The 24,438-nt window shown below is 42.1% G+C and overlaps 2 protein-coding genes across 2 annotated transcripts in view; both read left to right on the top strand.

The window, feature by feature from the left end:
• LOC141598811 (uncharacterized) overlaps nucleotides 1-24,438 on the top strand; it is a 56,636-nt gene that overhangs the window by 4,166 nt on the left and 28,032 nt on the right. The window lies entirely within an intron of this gene.
• The window catches only part of LOC141598812 (uncharacterized), a 16,972-nt gene continuing 11,700 nt past the window's right edge, over nucleotides 19,167-24,438 (top strand). Inside the window, exon 1 of the mRNA XM_074418602.1 lies at nucleotides 19,167-20,255. Within this exon, the coding sequence (XP_074274703.1) occupies nucleotides 19,185-20,252 (1,068 nt within the window). The 5' untranslated portion in view covers nucleotides 19,167-19,184 and the 3' untranslated portion in view covers nucleotides 20,253-20,255. The remainder of the gene's footprint in view (nucleotides 20,256-24,438) is intronic.

Raw genomic sequence — 24,438 nt, 5'->3', positions numbered from 1 at the left:
TTACTCCAAAGAGAAAGTATGTAAGCTTCTTGACCAACTTTTTGATAAGTGTCGGTCTCAAACTAATAAGCTTGATATAATGCAAAATGAGATTGAGGAAATTGCTCAAGAGAACTTTAATCTGAAAAATGAACTAAAAGCAACAGATCACGAATCATCACTTCAAGCATATAATGAAGTTAAGAGAGTCAACAAGTTAAACAAACATTTGACTAAAGAACTAGAGCGTCTTAGGTCGACACCCACGGACGTCTCTGACCTTGAAAATGTCAACACTACCTTGGTGATGCAAGTTTCATCTCTAACCAAGGAACGTGATGACCTTTTGAAGGTCAAAGATGATCTTGAAAATGAGATCTATGACCTTGTAGTTGAAGTTGTAGACTCAAGAGAAACAGTGTCTAAGACTGTTGCTTCTGATCATGATTTAGACAAATCTAAAAGAAAGAGTGAATGGTTGGAAAATGAAAACGAGTGTCTTAAGAGTGAGGTTGTTTGTCTCAAGAATGAAATAGAAGACCTCCATGAAAGGCTTACCTTCTTTCAAAAGGGTATGCCCGAATGTAGCTCTTCTAGCTCTTCTCCTCATCTTAGATCCGATGAAATCGTTGATCTAAACCAAAGACTTGACAAGATGACATCTAAGTATGAAGAGTCCAAAGAAAGAATCATTTATCTCGTGTCTAAACTCAACAATCACACCCATGACTTCATTGTTGAGAAAAGATTGTCCATTGAAAGTGTCAACAATGATGAACTCAAAAGAGAAAAAGAAAAGAATTTGCATCTTCTTTCACGTGTCCATGACTTGACCAATGAACTTGTTAATACTAAGAACATCACTGAAAAATGGGAAGGAAGTCAAACCGTGTTAAACTTCCTCACGAATCAAACCGAGAAATGCGATAAAACTGCTGGTTTGGGGTTCAAATGGAACAGTCGGTGATTTGACACAGTTGCATCCAGCCTAAAAACGATTTTAGAGGAAGGAAGTATGTAGGTCTTCCCGAATACATCATTTGCAATTATTGTGGTGACAATGGTCATGTTTTTAATGGATGTACAAAACGTTTTGATGACATTGACAAGAACACCAAAGCATTAAATGAAATGAACATTAAGAAAGACACCACAAGTTATGTTGATCACAAAAAGGGACCCAAATTCATTTGGGTTCCTAAACTCAAAAACTAATCTTGTGTAGGGCTTGGTGAGAGGCGGCCGCAATTGGTACTTGGATAGTGGATGCTCTCGTCACATGACGGGTGATAGAAGCCAATTCCTCTCACTTAAAGCGTATGATGGTGGCACGGTAAGGTTTGGTGACAACAAGAAAGGTGAAGTAATTGGTATTGGAAAAGTTGGTAAGTCATCCTTACTTTGTGTCGACAATGTGCGGCTTGTCAAAGGTTTGAAACATAATCTCCTTAGTATATCTCAACTTTGTGATAAGGGTAATGTTGTTGAATTTCATGCTAATATGTGTCGAATTTTTGATGCCACTACTAATGAACTAATACTCGAAGGAAGACGTGTCAAAGATGTTTACTTAACTAATTTGAACTCTCTATCCGGTCACACCATGTCTTGCATGAGTGTAATGAACAATGATCCTTGGTTATGGCATAAAAGGTTTGGTCATGTTAGTACAAAAACTCTTAATACCCTTAAAAGACTTGATTTGGTTGAAGGCATTCCTAATATAAAATTTGAAATTGATAAAGTATGTGATGAATGTGCTAGAGGTAAACATGTTAAAAGTTCCTTCAAATCCAAAAGAATTATAAGTACATCTCAACCTTTGCAACTTTTACATATCGACTTGTGTGGACCAATGAGAACTAGAAGTAGAGGTGGTAGTCGTTATGTGTGTGTCATTGTTGATGATTACTCTAGGTTTGTTTGGGCACTCTTCCTAAGCTCTAAGGATGAGACATTTGATGAGTTTCTAATTTGGTTAAAGAAGATTCAAAATAAACTTGGTTTAAAACTTGTTTCAATGAGAACCGATCATGGAACCGAATTCGAAAACTCATCATTTGGTGCTTATTGTAATGACAATGGTGTAGGCCATAACTTCTCGGCTCCTAGAACCCCAAAACAAAATGGTGTGGTTGAAAGGATGAATAGAACCCTTGAAGGAATGGCTAGAACAATGTTATTAACTAGTAAGTTGCCTAAGAACTTTTGGGCCGAAGCGGTAAATACCGCTTGCTACATTTATAATCGTGTCATGATAAGGAGTATTTTAAATAAAACCCCTTATGAATCATTGCGTGGAAGAAAACCCAACATTTCATATTTTAGATGTTTTGGAAGCAAATGTTTTGTTCACAACAATGGTAAAAACAATTTGGGTAAGTTCGATCCACGTAGTGATGAAGGAGTATTTATTGGGTACTCCGATCATAGCAAGGCCTATAAAGTTTACAATAAACGAACCTTGTTGATTGAAGAAAGCATCCATGTCATTTTTGATGAATCTAGTGTGCTTGGACAGGTACAAAACATGGATAATGATGATGAGGACGATGACGATGAGTTTGAGATTGGTCTTGTTCGAAAAGACTTCGTGTTCACGGATGAAGAAGCTCCCAAGACCAATTGCAACAGACACGAGACTGTCACCTTCAAAGGAGAGCAGAACTCGGGGGAACACGAGTACTTCGATTCCTCTCTGGAAGCAACAGACCCAACGATCGCTGTTTCTACCTCCGAATCAAGAAAACCAAAACAGTGAGGATGAAGAACCTTCCAGGCCAATAGCAACAACCATCGTGGATCGATGATGTTGAGGGGGAACAAGAAACTATTGTTCCAAAGAAGTGGAAACATCAAAGCTCTCATCCACTCACTAATCTCACAAGTGATCTCAACTCGGGAATTCGAACAAGATCATCCCTCAACAATCTCGCTCATCTCAATGAGTATTGTGCCCACAATGCGTTCCTTTCTCAAATTGAACCTTCAAATGTAACAATCGCCTTAACGGATGCGGATTGGTTGCTTGCCATGCAAGAAGAGCTCAATCAATTCAAAAGGAATGGGGTATGGCACTTAGTCCCTAGACCGCCTAATCGTACCGTCATTGGTACTAGGTGGGTCTTTCGCAACAAGCTTGATGACTCGGGAGAAATCGTAAGAAACAAGGCTAGACTAGTGGTGCAAGGTTATAATCAACAAGAGGGTATTGATTACGATGAAACCTATGCACCGGTAGCTAGACTTGAGGCCATACGATTGCTTATAGCTTTTGCGGCTCACAAAGGCATTAAACTCTTCCAAATGGATGTCAAAACCGCTTTCTTAAATGGATATTTGGAAGAAGATGTCTTTGTAGAACAACCACCGGGTTTTGAGAACAATGATTTGCCTAACCATGTTTTCAAATTAGACAAAGCTCTTTATGGTTTAAAACAAGCACCAAGATGTTGGTATGATAGATTGTCTAAATTTCTTATTGAAAATGGTTTTAAAAGAGGCTCCGTTGACAAAACATTGTTCTTGAAGCAACATCCAGATGAACTGTTGGTTGTACAAGTATATGTTGATGACATTATATTTGGTGCAACAAATGAACTCCTTTACTTATATTTTTCGGAACTAATGAAATCGGAGTTTGAAATGAGCATGATGGGTGAGCTAGGATTCTTCCTTGGGCTCCAAATTAAGCAATCAAAGGATGGAATCATGATCCATCAACAAAAGTATATTAAAGAAATGCTTAAGAAATTTGGGATGACTAATGGTAAGCCTCATGATACACCTATGGTAGCCGGGTCCAAATTGGACAAGGATGAACTCGGTAAGAATGTTAGTGATAAGGTGTATAGAGGTATGATAGGCTCACTTCTTTACTTGACCGCAAGTCGTCCCGACATTCTCTTTAGCGTTTGTTTATGTGCTAGGTTCCAAGCAAATCCGAAAGAATCACATTTCAAAGCCGTTAAACGAATTCTTCGGTATTTGATTGGAACACAAAATCTTTACCTATGGTACCCTTTACATTGTCCTTTTGATCTTATAGGCTTTTCGGACGCGGACTATGCGGGGTGCACGGTGGATAGAAAGAGTACCTCCGGAATTGCAACGTTCTTGGGTCCTTGCTTGACCTCTTGGGCCTCAAAGAAACAAAATACGGTAGCTCTTTCTACGGCCGAAAGTGAGTACGTTAGTGCGGCACATTGTTGTTCTCAACTCCTTTGGGTAAAACAACAACTCTTGGATTTTGGTATTATTTTTGACTCCATTCCTTTAATGTGTGATAATACGAGTGCAATAAATATTTCCAAAAATCCTATTCAACACTCTAAAACCAAGCATATTGATATTCGTCACCATTTTATTCGTGATCATGTGGAAAAAGGACATATTAAACTTATCTTTTGCAAGACCGAAAATCAAATTGCCGATATTTTTACTAAGCCACTTGCAAGAGAACATTTTGAGAAATTTAGACTTGAAATTGGGTTAATTAATAGCTTGTGATTTTTGGTGCGAGTTTTACAAAATTCCTTAATTGATTAAATTAAAATTGGAAATATGTCATTAAGTGTTCTAAGTGCATTGACATCATGTTTGGACCAAAATTGACACCGTATTTGTGAGTCGGTAATCACTCAACCTCATATCTAAATTTACGTTTATTATATGCTACCTTGCGTTTTTATTTCGAGTAATTGAATTTGTTTAAGTCGGGCCAACCACCTCTCCTACATCATTAAATGGACCATTAAACTCAACAACCCATCACCTATCCCTACCCGTCCAAATCGCCTAAACCCAATTACCCTTCCATCACCCAAAATCCACTAACCCTTCATCTCCCAAATCCACAACTCCCTCATATCACCTACCCTAACCCACCATGGTAAAAACATCATTTAACACACCCATACTCACCAAACCCACAAAAATTACCTCCCCTGTCACATCAAATCCGCCCACATCACCAACTCCAACCATGCCTCCAGTTAAAACATCTTACGCCTTTCCTCCACAAACCTCAAACACGACATCAACAAACCCAGATCCACCTAGCCCTCAACCATCACCAAAACCCTCTGATCCTCCATCATCCGACGACATACCCATCTCCACAATGGTAGGACGACGCACTCGTGGTGGTCAGAAGAAAAGCTCCACTGTTCCGAGCTCCTCCTCTGAACCGGTTACTGTTTTGGTTGAAGATGTTGAAGATGAAACCGAATTTGACTTGAATGATAATCCGTCGAAATCCGGCGAGTCTGACTCGACTCCGGCGAAGAAGAACAACAAAAGAAAAGAAAAAGCCTCCTCCTCTCAATTACCCCCAATATCAGAAACTCTCGAGCAAAGTAATGTTGATAACCCGATTATTGATACCCCAATTGAAAATCCCAGTGAACCTCCTCACAAAAAATCGAAACCATTGAAGAAAAAGCTTGTATATCTTGCTCCCTCCGACCCGGTATCCCTAACCTCGAAGTGGGACCTAGCCATTGTTTGGGCTCACCTTGAGAGTATCGACCTCCCTACTTCTATCTACAAAAATTGTGAAAGGTTGATGAACATCAAAGCAATTCACTCTCCTCGGGTGTATAATCAAACATGGTTCGAGCTTTGCTTTTCACTCTGTCCGTGATATGGTCTTAGCTCAAGGTTGGGAGAAGTCTGTTGAAATGCGTGAGCCGGTATTTGTGAGCGAAGTAATCGATTCTTCGAATCGTTAGGGTTGATAACTGGTGAATTTGTTACACTGATGGGGCATATTCGCACCGTCACCAAGTCAACAATATTAAGCAAGGTCAAGGGTATCCACAAGAAAGTCAACGACTGAACAGTCTAGCCGATGGAGCCCATCGGCTGTCACACTGGTCTCGGCCGACAACTAGCCAGCCGGGACACAAATCCGCGTACTCATATCCAAGACCCTCGGCGAGAGCCCGCCATGATCCATCGGCCGAGGGTACAACGGTCTTTTCACACCGATAGCCACTTGGCCACCTGGCCACTACGTGACAAAAGGTGAACGCCTATAAATACTCCTCAACCTTCATTGAGGAAAGCATCCACAAATTGACCTAATAACCACTATTCATCTGGTAATATCTTCCTTATCTCTCTACAATACACCCTTAGCCAAGTTACAACAACTTCTCTCTAAGTTTACTGACTTGAGCGTCGGAGTGAGTACGCTCGGCCAAAGCCGAGCCCCCGCTTGTTCATCGTTTCAGGAGACCGCAAGGAGGATTCAAGCAAGGACATCATTCCACTAGCTACGAGTGGTAGCAAACATCTCGCTCGAATTACACCCGAACAATTGGCGCCGTCTCGGGGGAGGCACACTAAAAGCTAGTCACATTCATTCCCAAACAACAAAAACAAAAACACAAGAAAAACCCACCCCAAAAGCTAAGAAGATGTCAAAACAACAAGTAGTCGTAACCGACGAAACCGAGCTACACCAGGATGATACATTTCACCATTCGAGTATTGCAACCCTCCACCGTGGAGTAATCCAACCGGAATTTAATGCCGATAACACCGGACACACCGCCGCCACAACCAGGTCACCATTATGGGACAGTGGTTGACGTAGCAAAAACCAAGACACTCCTGGACCCAATGGGAGTGCACCACCACACAGCACGCCGACACGAGCGACGGAAGCCATCCAGAGACCAGGGCCCAGAACGTGACTCCAAGAAACTTGAACGGAGCACCGGGAGAAGCGACCCTATCAAGACGCCGGAGGAGCCCAAAGTGGTCGTGGTAAACATAAGTCCATCTCGCACTCGGGAGAGGACAAATACCACAACACCGACGAGGCACACCCCCGGGAACTAATGGGCCCGACTCGAGAGTCGGAGAAGAAGCCCAAGTCGGAGAAGGAGTCCCTCCCGCTACAAGGAGAGAAGCCGACCCGAATGCGAGGAGTCGGTCGCGCGTGTCATTCGACACGTGGTCAAATGACCCCTCGGTGACTATGTCCTAGACACCGCCGTGCCACCCAAGCTGAAGTTGCCGGCGCTCACATACAAAGGAGATAGCGACCCAACCGACCACGCCGAGGCCTTTGAGTCTCACATGTCGGTGTGGGAGCAGCCCGATGAGGTCTGGTGCCGGTTCTTCCCAACGACTCTTCATGGGATGGCTCAGAGTTGGTACAAGGGGCTTCCCGACGGCTCGGTATATTGTTTTGCCGACCTAAAAAACGCCTTCTTAGCCCAGTACTCTTGCAACAAAAGGACAGTCGTGGAGACGTCGGACCTCCTAACGATCAAACAGGAGGAGGGCGAGTCTCTACGAAGCTATGTGAAAAGGTTCGACGGCAAGGTTCAGCAGATTCGGGAGATCAACCCCGAACTGGCGGCTTTCGCACTAATGAAGGGCCTCCCAAAGGGAAGCTTAAAAGACGAGCTCATCAAGCACGGTGGTTTAGGCCTAGATGCCGCTAGGAGAATGGCCGATCAGGCCATCAAAGTAGAAGACTACCACAAGACCTGGGCAGGCCCGAGCGAGACTGAGCCCTCAGAAAAGAAAGGCCGCCGGGAGAACAGCCAGGATGAAAGACGCCGTGACGACGGTAACTCACGGTCCGACAAATCCACCAGAAATATAACTCGGCGGGCGCCGGGGAGTTCGCACCATACTACCGAAAGCGAAGACAATGATCACACCCCCCGGTTGTATCCGCCGCAGGTCTTCGCCCGAGCAAGAGCGAAGGTCAGAAGTGGGAAAGGCCCCCTAAGCCGAGGGGCGACGGTGACACAAGCCAATACTGCGAGTACCACGGCTACACCGGCCACTTAACAAACGATTGTCGACATCTGAAAGACGCCATTGAGGAACTAATCCGGAAGGGGAGCCTAGGCAAATATATTGCCGAGGGGCAAGAGCAGATGCCGGCGGATCGAATGGGAAACCCGTTTTGGAACGGAAAGGAGTAATTAATGTCGTCATCGGGGACAACGATAACGGCGAGTCCACTCGTAGGTACAAACGGCACCTGAATGAGCTATATCAAGCCATCAACTTTGTGCCCAACTTAGCAATCCCCGCTTCCAACATCCCCGATATGACCATCGGAAAGAAGGATTACGAAGGAGTCGTCGCTCCTCACAGCGACCCACTTACGGTCCACCTGGACATAGCCAACCACTTGGTGAAGAGGTGCCTAATTGACACAGGCGCTTACACAAATATTATGTACGGAGAATGCTTTCTTAGCCTAATTGACAGACATGGAGGGTGTGCCTTTGATGAGCCATTGGAACACAGACAACTTAAGAAAGTACTTTGTATAGCGGCGGAGGTGTCCAAACCCAATGTGGACACCCCAACGCGTGATCTTAAATGAAGAAACAACCAAGTTTTCCATCCAAGTGCTTGTCCCCTCCATAGTTGCCACCCAAAGAGAAGAATTGCTGCTGAGAGCCATAACCCCGTTACCTTGGCATTGGCGAGAGCGACGGGGACACAATGACCGGTGCGCTAGAAGAATTGCTTTGAGAGCCATAACCCCGTTACCTTGGCATTGGCGAGAGCGACGGGGTCACAATGACCGTGACGCTAGAAGAATTGTCACGAGCCATAACCCCGTTACCTTGGCAATTGGCCGAGCGACGGGGACACAATGACCGTACGCTAGAAGAATTGCTTCTTGAGCCATAACCCCGTTACCTTGGCATTGGCCGAGAGCGACGGGGACACAATGACCGTACGCTAGAAGAATTGCTTCTTGAGCCATAACCCCGTTACCTTGGCAATTGGCCGAGAGCGACGGGGACACAATGACCGGTACGCTAGAAGAATTGCTACCGAGCCATAACCCCGCTACCTTGGCAATTGGCCGAGAGCGACGGGGACACAATGACCGGTACGCTAGAAGAATTGCTGCCGAGCCATAACCCCGTTACCTTGGCAATTGGCCGAGAGCGACGGGGACACAATGACCGGTACGCTAGAAGAATTGCTGCCGAGCCATAACCCCGTTACCTTGGCAATTGGCCGAGAGCGACGGGGACACAATGACCGGTACGCTAGAAGAATTGCTGCCGAGCCATAACCCCGTTACCTTGGCAATTGGCCGAGAGCGACGGGGACACAATGACCGGTACGCTAGAAGAATTGCTGCCGAGCCATAACCCCGTTACCTTGGCAATTGGGCGAGAGCGACGGGGACACAATGACCGGTACGCTAGAAGAATTTCTGCCGAGCCATAACCCCGTTACCTTGGCAATTGGCCGAGAGCGACGGGACACAATGACCGTACGCTAGAAGAATTGCTGCCGAGCCATAACCCCGTTACCTTGGCAATTGGTCGAGAGCGACGGGGACACAATGACCGGTACGCTAGAAGAATTGCTGTCGAGCCATAACCCCGTTACCTTGGCAATTGGCCGAGAGCGACGGGGACACAATGACCGGTACGCTAGAAGAATTGCTGTCAAGCCATAACCCCAGTCACCTCGGCAATTGGCCAAGGGAACGGGGACGCATCGGTCAGTACATAAAAGACGCTACTCAGTTGAGATATGCATTCAAACCGCCTCGGCCATACCAAAGGTAAAAACGAAGGCATTCAATTAATAACGCAAAAGGACAAACAAAGGTGGTTGATCAATGCCTCGGCCAAGCCAAAGGCCAAAAGGATAAACTTCGTTAAAAGAGTTAAAAGAAGAATACAGACGACGGCCGTCCCCATAGGGGCAAGCCTAAACACAACCTACCAAGAAAGTTTTTTTTTTTTTTTTCTACAAACAAGGAAAAAGAAAAGCAAAAGATTACAATCATATCAGTTGAAGCGCCAAAAGATGGCAGGGAGGAAAGGCTCAATAGTTGGCCCCCGAACAGCTAAGGCTATCCGAGACGCCGGGTGAGTCTGGTGACGACCGCCCGTCTCCCTATGCCTGATGCTGCCCTCCATCAGAGGCAGCAGCGTCTACGGTGGCCGGCTCAAAAGAAGGCCCTACATTCTCAGCCTCCTTTTCGGCCTCCTTAGCCTCATGGGCCGCCTTGGCCAACGCTATCTGAGCCACCTTCTCCGCCTCCGCCTTCTCTGCAGCCGCTGCCTCCGCAGCATCAGCCATCTCATCCAGGAGCTGGTCATATTTATCCCACGGGAAGGAGCCGTCGGTAACGAGCGTTCTGATTGCCTCCTTGGCCGCCTCCTCGGCCTGGTCCCGGAATTGGACACACATTTTAGGGAGGAGATCGTCTTGAAGCATTTCAATATCCTTCTCTTTCTGAGCAAGGATAGCCTGTGTGTCCCTGAGCACCTCCGCCGTTTCCTTTGAATCGATCCTCCCACTCGTCCCTCTTGCAACCACAAATCGTAGGTTTCCTTATACCCGTCCCGCTCCGCCATCATCTTGGCCGTGGCACCATCGCCCTCCTCAACTTTGGCCCTCTCGGCCTTCACGACTTCTCGGCCTCCTCCGCACGCTTCTCGGCAATACGAAGATCCAACTTAGCCTTCCCGGCTTCCCCTTTCGCAGCAGAGATATCAAGCTTGAGCTTTGCAATCAGTGGCCCAGATTGGGCCGCGGCCTTTTCCTGCTCCATAATGAGGGAGGCGGCTAGACGGCTCCATTTCCCCAACCTCTTGTATATTCTCTCACCCTCCGCCACGAGCTCGGAAGAAGTAGCCTTCTGGGGTGTGGAGTCAACGGTGACATTCCTGTCACCCGCTTTCTCAGTCGCCTCCTCAGGCTGCTTCCCTGCTTGCCGTTCAGTGAGAACGCCGGCTGCCGATGATGGATCTACAAAAATTTACACAGGCATCCATGTCACCGTGCATTGACACATCGAAAGTCTCGTCATCGAGAACGCCCAATGAACCGGCAAGCTAAATCCGAACCACAAGTTAGATCCGTCTGGTTTGGACCCTCTTATGTGGAGGGTCGGGTGGAGGCGGAGTTTCTCCCAACGTTGGAAGCGGCGGTGGATCTTTCCTCTTCTTCGGAGAAGGGACCTTAGCAGCGCCACCTCCTCCTCGCAATGTTGATCACCTCCACATAATCCTTTTGGGCCACCGGGCCGAAGAAGGAGTTGGCATTGAGACAAACCGCCGACTTGACGCGCTTCTTTGATCTCCTCGGCACGCCTCCGAGAACCCGAGCCTGGGCCGTCTCCCGATCCAACCCCCTCGTCTGCTTTTCCATGATTTCGTTGGGGGATAGCCTGCGATCCTTCGAATCAGCCGTAGGACGCCGGTTGACAACCTTCCCGTCCTTATCAAGACCTAGCCTCTTCAAGTCCTTCTCAGACAGATCCCGCCCAAACCGATCTGCAAGAAATCAAACAAGAGTTACATAAAGGAAGTAAAACAAGGCTGAAAAAGGAGCATAACAAGTGAAGGTGGGCCCCACACCGACCCCACTCACCCCAGTTGAGGGCCGGTATGAGGCCGACGCGGCATAGCAGCTCATCCTGAAGAATAATCTGAGTCGGGGCAAGCCCATCCCTCCTCAAAGACCAAACAAACCGCATTGCCCGCTCCTCGTCCGCAGTAAGAGTGACAAACGAAGCGTCCATCTTGACCTTGCCACCCCGGGAGACGTATTTCTCATACTCTTCCCGGGTCTCACACCGTAAGTAAACGGGGCTCTGGAAAGACCGCGGCAATGGGTAGTCCTCCGACACTTGAACGTACACCCATCGCCCTTGCCAGTCTTTGCAAGAAGTAAGTTTGTTCACAGAGACATAGCCCGCTCCGTCTCGTACGCCACCACCCCACTTTGCCGGATTTTGACGGCCGAAGACTATGGAGGCGGCGAAACAGGTTAACTGATGGAACCTCCCCCTTAAAGAGACAGATCCATACGAAGCTGACTATCGTCCTCATGGCCAACGGATGCAGTTGGGCCACTGCAACGTTCATAGCTTTAATGATGGCCATGACGTGTTCATTCAAAGGAAACCGGAGCCCATACTCCAGATGCCTAATATGTACGCCGATATGACCCGGGGGAGGACAGCAGACCGCCTGACCCTCCTCAGGAATAACAATTTTATACCCCTCACCGAGGAAGAAGTGACCTCCGAAAAGAGTCTCTCCGGAGCTGCTTGCGAATTTATTTGTAAATGCACGGTCGAGGCCAGTCGTGCAGGCCTCACCATGATCCGGGATAGTCGTCCTCCCACCATCAACGAGAGCCCTCTCATCATCATTAACAACATCAACATCATCCTCATCCTCCAACTCCTCCAGGAGGGGCAGATCCGCAACGGGAGAAGGAGACCTAGGGCCCCCAAACCTCAACGGGATGGCTTCTAGTATCCCCTCCTCGTCAAGGCGCAACGGGGAACCCCCCGGCGCAGAAGTACTAGTGCCGGCGTCAACAGAGGACATGTTCACAACAAATTACTAACGAAATAAAAGGAAATTTGTTTGATTACCTTGAAGAAATACACTCGCCGGATCGAAGACCGAAGATCTGAAGAAATGAAAGCCCTTGAAAGTTTAGAGAGATGAAGATTTTGGGAGAAAATTTTTCGAAAATTTGAGGAAATGAAAGTAATGGCCAAAATCACGGAAAAACCGTCCTATTTATAGGGAAAAGCCCATGAAGAAGGACCAATCAGGGCACAAGCCCATGAAGCGTCAACCAATCAGCAAGCAGACACATGTCAGACATGCAAACCACGGAATGTCAATCGTTGCAACAGTTAAATGTCAATCAATGCTACAGTTACCAAGCGTATTCAACACGCCCATTCACATCTCTTCGTCTGTTCATCTCCCTCAACAAATTCCTAGGCACCTGCTCTCCGCCGGCCACATGATCGACCAAGCCGGAAGCACCGGCCGGGGCAATCAAAATAACCGCACTCTCACCGGTCTCGGCCGCATCGCATTCTTTCCCACATCGGATACCCTTTACGCATCCATGTGGAGGGGGGATATGGTAGGCCTACGAATGATCAAGCCGATGCATCAGAAGAAGCCGACGCAGAAAATTTTTGCAAAATACTTGCGCAGAATATACGCTCAACATACATCGGAGCCCATGCCACGGCATAGACTACGCTGGGGGCAAATTGATGGGGCATATTCTGCACCGCTGACCAAGTCAACAATATTAAGCAAGGTCAAGGGTATCCACAGTAAAGTCAACGACTCGAACAGTCTAGCCGATGGAGCCCATCGGCCTGTCACCTGGGTCTCGGCCAGACAACTAGCCAACCGGGACACAAATCCGCGTACTCATATCCAAGACCCTCGGCGAGCCTGCCACAGATCCATCGGCCGAGGGTACAACGGTCTTTTCACCTGATAGCCACTTGGCCACCTGGCCACTACGTGACAAAAGGTGAACGCCTATAAATACTCCTCAACCTTCATTGAGGAAAGCATCCACAAATTGACCTAATAACCACTATTCATCTGGTAATATCTTCCTTATCTCTCTACAATACACCCTTAGCCAAGTTACAACAACTTCTCTCTAAGTTTACTGACTTGAGCGTCGGAGTGAGTACGCTCGGCCAAAGCCGAGCCCTCAGTTTGTTCATCGTTTCAGGAGACCGCAAGGAGGATTCAAGCAAGGACATCATTCCACTAGCTACGAGTGGTAGCAAACATCTGCTCTGGAATTACACCCGGAACAACAGCTAAGGTGAACGGTAAGCCTCTAAAACTGACTCAATCTGATTTCGCTACTGCTCTTAATATTTCTGTCGGAGGATACGACAATCTTCCCTCCGAAACTTGGGTAGCTTTACCTTATGCCTCACCCCTAAATATCGCCCAAACCGTTTGTCCCAAAACCGTCTCTCCTGGACCCGTGAGCAACACCCAAATCCCTCCTCCTCTTCGAATCATTTTCAATATGCTTTGTAGGTCAATTTACCCTTCGGGTGATAGAGGAAAACTCACCATTGCCTTACAATATTTAATCTATCACATTGCTACCCATAAGAAGGTGAACCTAGTTGGGTTAATGTTTAAACGTTTTCAACTCATTTCAACCAAACTTCGTCGACCTTCTTCTAGTGTGATTTACCTACCCTATGGCATGTGGTTATCGGTTGTGCTCAAGGCACAAGGGGTGTTGGTGAATACTAGCTTGGGTTCATTGGATATGTGTGATGTTATGAGTGATGGGCAAATGGGGAAGATGCTTATCAAGGTTGAGAATGATGAGTTAATTTCTGTGAAAATTAAGAAGGACCCGGAAGTTGGGTCATCTAGTCAAGGGAATACGGGTAACATGCGAGATGTACTCAATGCCGTGGCTGAGTTGGGTGCGTGGATTAGGGAAGATGCTCGTCAAAAGGACGTGGCAATCTCGGCCCTTGCTTCTACTTTGGACCTCATCCGTGGTGAGGTGGATATTATTTCCACCCTTGTGTCAACAAAAGAAGTTGGTGAAGATGCTAATGTGGATGATGATCCGTTGGGTAGTGGCTCGGATGGTGAACAAGCCTCCTCTCCTTAGCCTCTCCATTTCCTCTCGGCCTATTTACCCTTACCCGTACCCCCTTATTTTGTTCCACCTTGGTTGTGCCTCTCTAAGACTTATTTTCTTGCTCGTTATTTTGAACATTTGGTGGTGTATGTTAAACTCTATTTAGCTTTGTTGAACTTTGATTAACATATGCTTAATCCTTGTTGATGTTGACTTTGTTACCTTGTCACACTTCCATGTGTCTTTTTGTGTTTTCTTATGACTATTTGCACTCTAATGCTTGTGACATCTCTATCCTTTTGATGATGTCAAGAGGGGGAAAAGGTAAACTCATGCTTTAAATCTCCTTGCTTATTGATTAAACTAATGGCTTGTCTAACCTTCTTAGCTTGATTCTTGCTTTGGGGCAATGTAAAATTGTCAAGGTAAGGTAAGGTAATATTGTCCCTTCTCTCACATTTGATCTTGCTTGCTAAAATCTTGAATTAAGGTGTTTACATTGCTTATACATTCGTTTGGGGCTTGTCATCATCAAAGGGGGAATTTGTTGGGTTCCTTATGTTGATGATAACATGCCCATTTGATTTGTGTTATCTTAGTTTACCTTTTCAGGATTAATGATGTAATCAAGCTTGGATTAAGAAGTGTTGAAGTTGTTATTAATCCCATTGTAATTAGTCGTGTGTCATCTAATGTACAAGTGAGAAAGTTAAGTATAAGCGAGTAATAGAAAGCAGTCCAGGATGACGTTGCTTCAACAAGTAAACAAATGAGTGGGATGAGCCACAACTCGTAAAAACTTGAAGCTTCCTTTTTCTCTCAAATGCTTTCACGTGACTCATATTTTCAAAAGAGAAATTCAGATTTTTATTTAAGGAGGTAGTATCCAATAAAGAATGGTTTGAATTATTCAAAATGTTTCCTCTTTGTGCAAATTTAATCCCTTGGTTTTTAAGAAAACAAAAGTTCCTTTTTGCCATATTTGTGTTAACTTGTCTCTTGTGACTTGTCTCACATCCTTTGTTTTCTGATTTTGCATGAACATTTAAGGTTATCTTTCAAACCTTCTTTCTCTATTCTCACCTTTGCAAAAGACTCCTCTTTGGTGCAAGTGTTTGGGTGGCTACTATTGCTCCTCACATGCAAAGCCTTTGACCCTTCAAAACCCTAGCAACCCCCCTTCACTCACCTCCTCTATAAATACCGAGTCCCTCCTTCATTATCTCTCAAGACTTTTCTGAATTAATTCTTTCATGTTTTGCAAATTGTTTTTAGAAGCTTAAAACCGTGTTCTTTGCAAAATCCTTTTAAAAAGTCTTCAAGTGTCTTTCAGTTTCTACAGTCGTGGCTACTGTTGCTTTTCTATACTAAACTCTCTTGCTTAAAAGTGTTGATCTTGTAAAAGTTGTCCACCTCTATTCTTTGTTAAGAATGTGTTAGTGGAAACTTGATCCTTTACATTTTAAGTGTGTTAGAAGAGTTTAGGACGGAGTAGTCTTTTACTCTTGGCAACCGGAGTAGGTTGTGAGTTGTTGAGTTCTAGGACGGAGTAGTCCTTTAACTCTTGGCAATCGGAGTAGATTGCGAGTTAGCTTGTCATAGAACGGAGTAGTTCTTGTACTAGCTTTGCAACCGGAGTAGGTTGGCGTCTTTTATTACAAGGGTCTTTTAGTTGTCGGAGTAGATCACTAAAGGAAAGTAATAAAAAGGTAGATTGGACGTAGGCACTTGAGTATTTGCCGAACCAATTCAAAATCTCGTGTTCATTGTTTATCACTTTAATTCCGCTTTTTCTTACTTTGTTTGTTTGTTTTGTTTCGCTTAAACTTAGAAGTGATTAAATCATCATACCGTCGTATTTGGTCCATGATAATACTTCACAAATCGAGACAAATAGATACGATCGAAACGATTATTCTTTTCATACTTCAAAGAAACATTCATCGCGATACTTGTTCAATCTTTCAATATTATTCAAAGTATCCTCTAAACTCTTTTGTTCACTTAACTTACTTTAATCCAATAAAGTTGAAGTTAAAATTTTAAAAAGAGTACCTAATTCACCCCCTCCCCCTCTTAGGTACTTGAATCCATAAACTCAACACCCTACCTACCCTCTCATTCAAGCTTCCAGCCACTTGCAAAGTGTATGAGTTTCTCCCTGTTTAACAGGTATTCATATGCATCTATCCTTCACTTGTTCATATAATTGCTCTTTTCTGTCCTCTCGTCTTTCTTTTTGAATTTATAATAACTCAAGTACTCATCTTTAGAATTTATAGCACCCTCAAAAATTAATGCTAAATCCAATTCATTTCAGTGAGCCCCACAGCAAAAGAATAATAAGAAAAAAGAAAACTTGTTCGATGGATGTGATTATTGATATGGCTACGTGTGATCCTAGAGCCATCATGATTTTTATCACGGTGATGGAGAGAAATTTCTATGATTTTTAATTTTTTATCATGAGTGCGTACAATCGACCCCCACCCCTCTTGCTACAATTTGCGGAAAGCCTCAAGTCGTTGGGATACTGTTGGTTATAATCATATATGAGTTATGAATAGATACACTTGACTTTTCAGGATCCGATGAGAGGAGACAATGATCAGATGTTTGAAGATTTAGTTTCCATAATTCATGCTGGGATGAGGAAGCGCTTGCCAAGGACGCAATTGCCCCGCCTAGAAATCGTTTGGTGCCTGAAATCATGTTAAAGTTGGCTCACGCTGTCAGCCCCTTCTATTTCGTCTGGTATTCCAAAGGTCTTCATCAGTTAACCGAAAAAGAACATAGCATTCTTCAAGAATTCCGGTGTATTTATCAGTAAATCTAAATAGTACTCGCTGCACGTAGAAGATAACATTCTTTTGAAGCTGTTATTGGCATTTCTCAATTGTAAATGCATTTGGTGCGCTACAACAATATTATTTCGAATTATGCAGAAACTTACTGTGTATTTTTTTTAGTAAAACTCCTGATATGATTGAATTTTTCTTGCTAATTAAGGTTATTTATCAAATTAATTGGACTTTTGAGGTTGATTTCAAACTATTTGGACGAATGGGCCCACGACCACGTCATCGATTTATTTATTTTTCTCAGTTTTTGGGTGAAGTTGCTGAACTCCCTAGTTGTTTGTTTGTATGACTATACCGCTTTCCAACAACTACTATAAGCTTTAGAAAAAGAGAAGACAAGAAACCGTCTAAGGGTAAGACTCCAAGACTCAACTTAAGGCTCTACACGAGTCTTGATCTCACTTTGAAAAGAAGACATCCAATGAAAGAAATATTATTTTTATTCTTTTTTCTTAAACCCCGCATTTTCTCAAGTAAAGTGGAAAAGTAGGGTTTGAGGTGGGTCTAACTGATAATCTATAAAGTCTGAGCTAAGTCTGAATAATAAAGAAATAATAAAAGTTAGTGAAAACTGATATTGCAAGTCTTGAAATTTTGGAGAGTCTTACCAATAATGATACGTAAGGGTAAGATTATTGGTAGTCTTGAGATAAGACTCACATCACATTCAAGAGTCTCACTAATGCACAATGGATATTAAGAAAGTCTTAAGTTGAGTCTTGACCCCACTTTTAAAGGTAGCTATCCAATGAGTTGCTCATATGTGATACAATTTTTTGTCCTTTTTTTTAAACCCCACATTTTCTCAAATGAAGTTAAAATGTAGAGTATGAACTGAGTCTCACTGATAATGTTATAAGTCTGAGGTAGGTCTGAGATGAGTTTGAGTAATAAAGAAATAATAAAAGTTAATAGAAAACTGATGTGGAAAAGTGTTAACACTAAGGAGAATCTTGCTGATAATCTTACCCTAAGTCTCTAACGGCTTTGTGAGTTTGCATTTGACGTCACTTTCCAAATGCATGCTCTTAGAGCTGGGCACCGGTCCAAAACCGGATCGAAATCGGAATCGTCAAAAATCTCGGATTGGATTAAAAAAATTCCTTGATAACTCGATATCTTAGGATGAACTCGGACATATTTAAATGTGCAAGTTATCAAAATATAATATTAGCATATTAAAATAAAATATTTTTATACAAATATATTAATTATTTTAGTTGGCCTTTTGTATAAATGGATTAGTCTTATTCATAAAATGGTTCTATAGAATAATTTGTATTTTAAATAATATTTTAAGAATAAAATAAAATAATAATAATTCCGGTCCAAGAACGGACCGGATCCGTTGTGGGATTACAATCTTTGTCGCTACCCTAAATTACAATCAACTCGCGTCGCGTTCGTTCATTCATTCATTCAGAAACTTTTATCCATCCTTAGATTCCGTAGATTTGTCGCCGCGATTACAATTGTAAGTTATTTTACATTTCAATTATCATCTTTTCAATTTATTTGATAGATCCGAATTTATTGGATAATGATTTAGACTTTGTATCATTTATTCAATGACAAACCCTAATTCCAGTTTTAATTTTCTGATTTTATATTTTTCTTATTTAATTGGATTTCTGTGTTACTCGTATTATATATTCGCCCCATTTATATAAATTGGTTCGTAATGGTATCCGTATTTTGTGTTACCCAACTTTCCGACACGGGTGGCGTGTCTTACACGTGTCGGATACGGCTATTAGTGAAGTGCGTCGAGCTGTCATAGGTGTCCGACTATATTAGTAGGAGTATTTGCTTTGGGAGGTGCTGCAGATTTCATAAGTGTTTGATTAGGGTATCCGAATGTGCATGTGCGTGTGCAGGGAGACTTCTCGGATATTAAAGATATAACTATATAAGCGAGGTGAAAGAATGGAAGGAGTGAAGGAAAAGATACTAGTACACTCACTAGGAAGTGAAAAATACGATCAATTACCTGAATACTATCAATTAACTCGGTTAGAACAACATAGACCCTGTAGTCGTACAGAATTTCACTTGGTAGATCTAAAGACCAATGAAATACATCTGCATTACGCACCTTCACTGCTCCGATATGCTGTACCGAGTTCTATGGTGGCTGTCGATGATTTCATCTATGTCTTCGGCGGTACACGTCATATATCTGAATCTGAATCTGAAAAGTTGAAATTATTCCAACCCTTGTACCAAAAGAAAGTCTTCTTTGGCGGTTCTTGTCTTCAGTTGAGTTTTGATCAATCTAACACGGGGGAGTGGTACCCAGCTCCATTTCCAGCCGAGAATCGCATTTACCCTTCATGCACTACCCTTTTTGACAAGATATACGTTTTTGGAGATAAATACCTTGCACCTGAGGTTTTTGATCCCGCTGTTGGCCAGTGGAAACGACTATTTCCACCTTCTCACCTTGTTGGCTGTAGAATATCTCCTTATGCGCTCCCAGACCCTTCAGGCAGTCGCGTTCTTATGCACTTGTCAGATGGTCAGCTTCCATCGCCTACCATTTATGCTTTCATACCTAACGACAATTCTAGTGGTGGAGATTGGAAACCCGTCCCCGTTGATGCCCAAGGTTGGACACATGTTGCTGCTGTTGTCGATAACGTTATATACTTTCATAGCCATAAATTTCCTTCTGTTCTTCGTGCTTTTGATTTAGCAAGTGGAGCATGGTTGAAAGTCCACTGGGAAACAAGGTTTGACGATGGTCTTGATATGAATCAGATAAGAATGCATTTTGATGCTATGTTCTCTTTGGGCAACAAGATTTTGTGCTTGGCTGTTTGGACACCAATATATGACCTTTCGCCTCTTCCCGAGACCGCTGATCCGTGCGAAATTATCTTTCGGAAGTTCAGAGTTGAGCAAAGTGATGCAACCGTAAAACTAGTTCCCCTACCCACCCTCTCATTCAAGCTTCCAGCCACTTGCAAAGTGTATGAGTTTCTCCCTGTTTAACAGGTATTCATATGCATCTATCCTTCACTCATTCATATAATTGCTCTATTTTGTCCTCTCGTCTTTCTTTTAGAATTTATAATAACTCAAGTACTCATCTTTAAAATTTATGGCACCCTCAAAAATTAATGCTAAATCCAATTCATTCACTCATTTAGTTCAAAGATGCAGTAGTGAAATATTTAGTTCCAGTCCTTCCAGACCAACTCTTTGTTTTATTAGTTTTATGTTTTTTTTTGGTAATTTAATTGCTCAAGTTTAGGTTGTTTTTTTTTGCCGCATTCGATTGTTCCGAACCAAACGCCTTCGTGTATGCTGAACTTTTGGACTCTACTTTTTATAATTTGAACTCATAAAATGGTTTATTTAAAATCAGCTTAAAAAAAAATATTTATCAGTCTCTTTATGTTTGAACATCTTTTGTCTTCACCGCCTCGTGTTTTTATTCAAACCTTGTGTTGATGTTGAACAAATATGCCAACTCTTTGCTTTATTATTTTCATGTTTTTCTTTTTTTGTGATTTATTAGCTCAAGTTTAGATTTTTTTTTTGCTGCATGTGATAACTTGATTGTAAAATCGATGTTGGGTATTTTGTTCTAGTGATTCTAATCACACATTCACTCATAAGGCTGTAGGCCTTATTAAGGGGGTGGAGGGAGCATTGCTACACCCCCTTTGTCCTGAAATAAGTACTAATCACACATTCACTCACACATTTGTGCATACATTGTCAAATAGTACTAAGTAGAAAATAACTATAATAAGTCAAGAAAGATAGAATGTACCCTCTGCACATTACCACAATATTAGTACAAATCTTACATATAAGCGTTTGCTCCCAAGTAACTTAAGATAGTCAAATCGAGTATTAAAAACTTATGCCCACTTTTTATTTTATATCAACGATTAATTACTTAAAGTTTATTGATTAAACTTTAACTAATTAATTAAGTGATTATGAACGTAATGAAATGAACGAAAAGGAAAACTGCAAGGACACACGATATTTGAAGTGATTCAGCTTCACACGTCGAAGCCTACGTCCACTATTCTCGATTAATAATTTTAGTACCTTTCCCCGGATTACAAAATTATCAACCCAACTCGTATAGCTAACTCTAGCTATAACTCAATTTGAATACCACTAGATATTCGATTTGACTATCTTAAGTTACTAAGAAAGCACTTGATTGTTCTTCTAAGTGTTCACACAATTGAACGAATAAGAAACAATATGAAGTACTATTATCTTATAACGTAACCTTAAGAATAATATGCAACTTTAAGAGCACGACTTTTCGCAAAGGTTTTTCAAATGCAAAACAATAAAAATAACTGATTAAATTTAAACTCAAAATTGTTTGCAAGGGATTTTTGTATTTCGAAAAGCTTGTTTCAATTGAAAGACTATCATGTGTTTTTATAGTAGAGAGGACGATTAGGGTTTAGGCAAAACCCTAATGGATGCCGTGAGATGGAAGATTATTTCACAAGAAATAAATCTTATCTCTTACTTCATTTAATCCATGAGATAATTTAATTTAAGCAAATAGGATAAAAGTAAATCTTATCTTACCTAAAATTAATCTCTATGATTTTTTGTTAAGTAAATAAATCAAATCAAATATATATTTAAGATATAAGAATATCTTATGAAAATATTATTAGATATAATTTGATAGATTACTTGTACTAGAGGACTCACGAAACCAAAGTGGCTCAAGCCCTGCGGCCGAACCCTTGGCCGTGTCCAACTAGGTCGAAAATCCATTACTTGGATTAGGGTTAGGTCAAATAATCAAGCAAACCCTAGGTAGCATGACGACCCATAAGCCGTTTTACTAACCAATAGAGAAATGCGAATTATTCATTATAACAACCCATATTTCATCTCTATTATATACACACATGATTTTGAAATACATTTGAAGAATTTTATCTTTTGAAAATGATTTTAAAACTATTAAAATCGTGCCATAAAATTGCTACTCAAAGTTATAGTAGAAACAGCTATAACCTTAAGTTTGAGTAAACCACACTATAAGGACCCAAATTATCTTTGTATATTACTTTGAGGACCTCACTTATTGTTGTGTAGTTTTAAGGACCTCATTATGTGCTTTGGACCAAAATGTCCTTATCTTTAATTTATAATTTATAGATGTAAATATTTTCTTAAAAATTCGAAACAAGGTAAAAAGTTTCAAGCCATAGGCATAATATATTTTGTGAGTTTAATTTTACCGTCGGTACTAAATACCGTTATCTTCATTTATTATTTTTTCTAGATTTTTTTGGGGACGTAGAAAATATTTCTTTTACGGGATTTTTTTGGTGATGAGAGGACCCGCAACTAGGGGTGAGCAAGTTTAGGTCCGGACCGGAAAAATGGACCGGACCGGACCGTTTGGTCCGGACCAAACCCAGACCGAATTTTTTAGGTCCGGTCCTCGGTCCTCATTTTTTGAGTTTTCGGTCTTCGGTCCGGTCTGGACCAAACCCGGATATTTTAGGTCCGGACCAAATGGACCGAATTTTATGTTTCTAAAGACTATCATTAGAATATTATAAACTAAATTACCATTTTATCTTCACAAGACATTATAAATTAATATTGAGTATTTTTTTCTCAAAAACAATCGTCTAATTATTCATCGACATTTAATTTAGTGAAACTTAAATGTAATTATCATACACGAAATAGTGAAAGAATTAGTTGTAGTCCATTTCGGTCTAAGACCGGACCGAACCGAATATTTCAGGTTTGGTCCGGTCCAAGACCGAAAGTTTTAGGTCCGGTCTTCGGTCCACAAAAAATTTATTTTTGGTCTTCAGTTTGGTCCGGTCCGGTCTTGGACCGATGCTCAGCCCTACCCGCAACCGCTATCTTTGATGTGCACTGGGTAAATCCCGGGTATTCACGATTAGGGCTGAGAATCGGTCCAAGACCGGACCGAACCGGACCAAACCGGACCGGACCGAAGACCAAAAATAAAAATTTAGTGGACCAAAGACCGGACCTAAAACTTTCGGTCTTGGACCGGACCAAACCCAAAATATTTGGTCCGGTCCGGTCTTGGACCGAAATGGACCTAAAATTAATTTTTTCACTATTTCGTATACGATAATTACATTTTAATTCCGCTAAATAAAATGCATTTAAATAATTAGACGACTCTTTTTATGAGAATCATTGACAATACTAATTTATAATGTCTTTTAAAGATAAAATATTAATCTGATTCATAATATTTTAATGTTGTGTCATTAAAAATATGAAATTTGGTCCATTCGGTCCGGACCTAAATTAACCGGTCTTGGACCGGACCGGACCGAAGACCAAACCTTGAAAAAATGAGGACCGAGGACCGGACCAAAATAATTCGGTCCGGGTTTGGTCCAGACCAAATGGTCCGGTCCGGTCCATTTTTCCGGTCCGGACCTAAATTTGCTCACCCCTATTCACGATAGCCTGCAAACCAAATTTTATCTTTACAAATTCAATTTTTTTATCGGTTAGTCTCTTTTAAGACGACATTATTCGTTTTAAGCTTAAGACGAGTCAATTACATATCACTTGTATATATAAAAAAATGTATAGGGAAAAATAATATATTTGTCTTATATACACAAGTGGTATGATATTGACCGAGAATTTGTGTTTTTATGTAACACTTATTTTAATTTGTTTTCATCTAAACCAAACTCATTATTAATATTTATGGCGGACATTGTAATTAAAATTTATTAGTTGTTGGTTACGTTAACCATTATAAGATAATTAAGAAAATATTTATCATTTATATTTCTTCTCAATGGTAAACCGCTCATGGGCCTGAGCCTTGCCCATCGAGTAGGAGAGAGTGTCTACTTTAAAAGTCTAAGGAAGTTTCATCCCAAAACCAATTGTCAATGAGAGGAGCAGCCCATGGGTTATAAGTTAGATCACTCATCTCTATTTTTCCGATGTGGGAGACCTACATGTGATTCTTCACACCCATTTGTTAATTTTTCCCAATTCATTTCACGCGATCTTCAAGACGGGACTTTCTCCGTAAAAACACGACTTGTATATATAAATTGTTTATTGAAAAACTACTTTAGTGAATTAGTTTTCATAAGAAATGTAATTATTTTGTTTTTTATTACTAATAATTTTAGTTTTATTTATTTATTTATGGTTA

This window comes from Silene latifolia, chromosome 9 (assembly GCF_048544455.1).
Source record: "Silene latifolia isolate original U9 population chromosome 9, ASM4854445v1, whole genome shotgun sequence".
Taxonomy (NCBI): Eukaryota; Viridiplantae; Streptophyta; class Magnoliopsida; order Caryophyllales; family Caryophyllaceae; genus Silene; species Silene latifolia.
The sequence above is the reverse complement of the archived record's forward strand: the minus strand, read 5'-3'. Positions and strand labels throughout refer to the sequence as shown.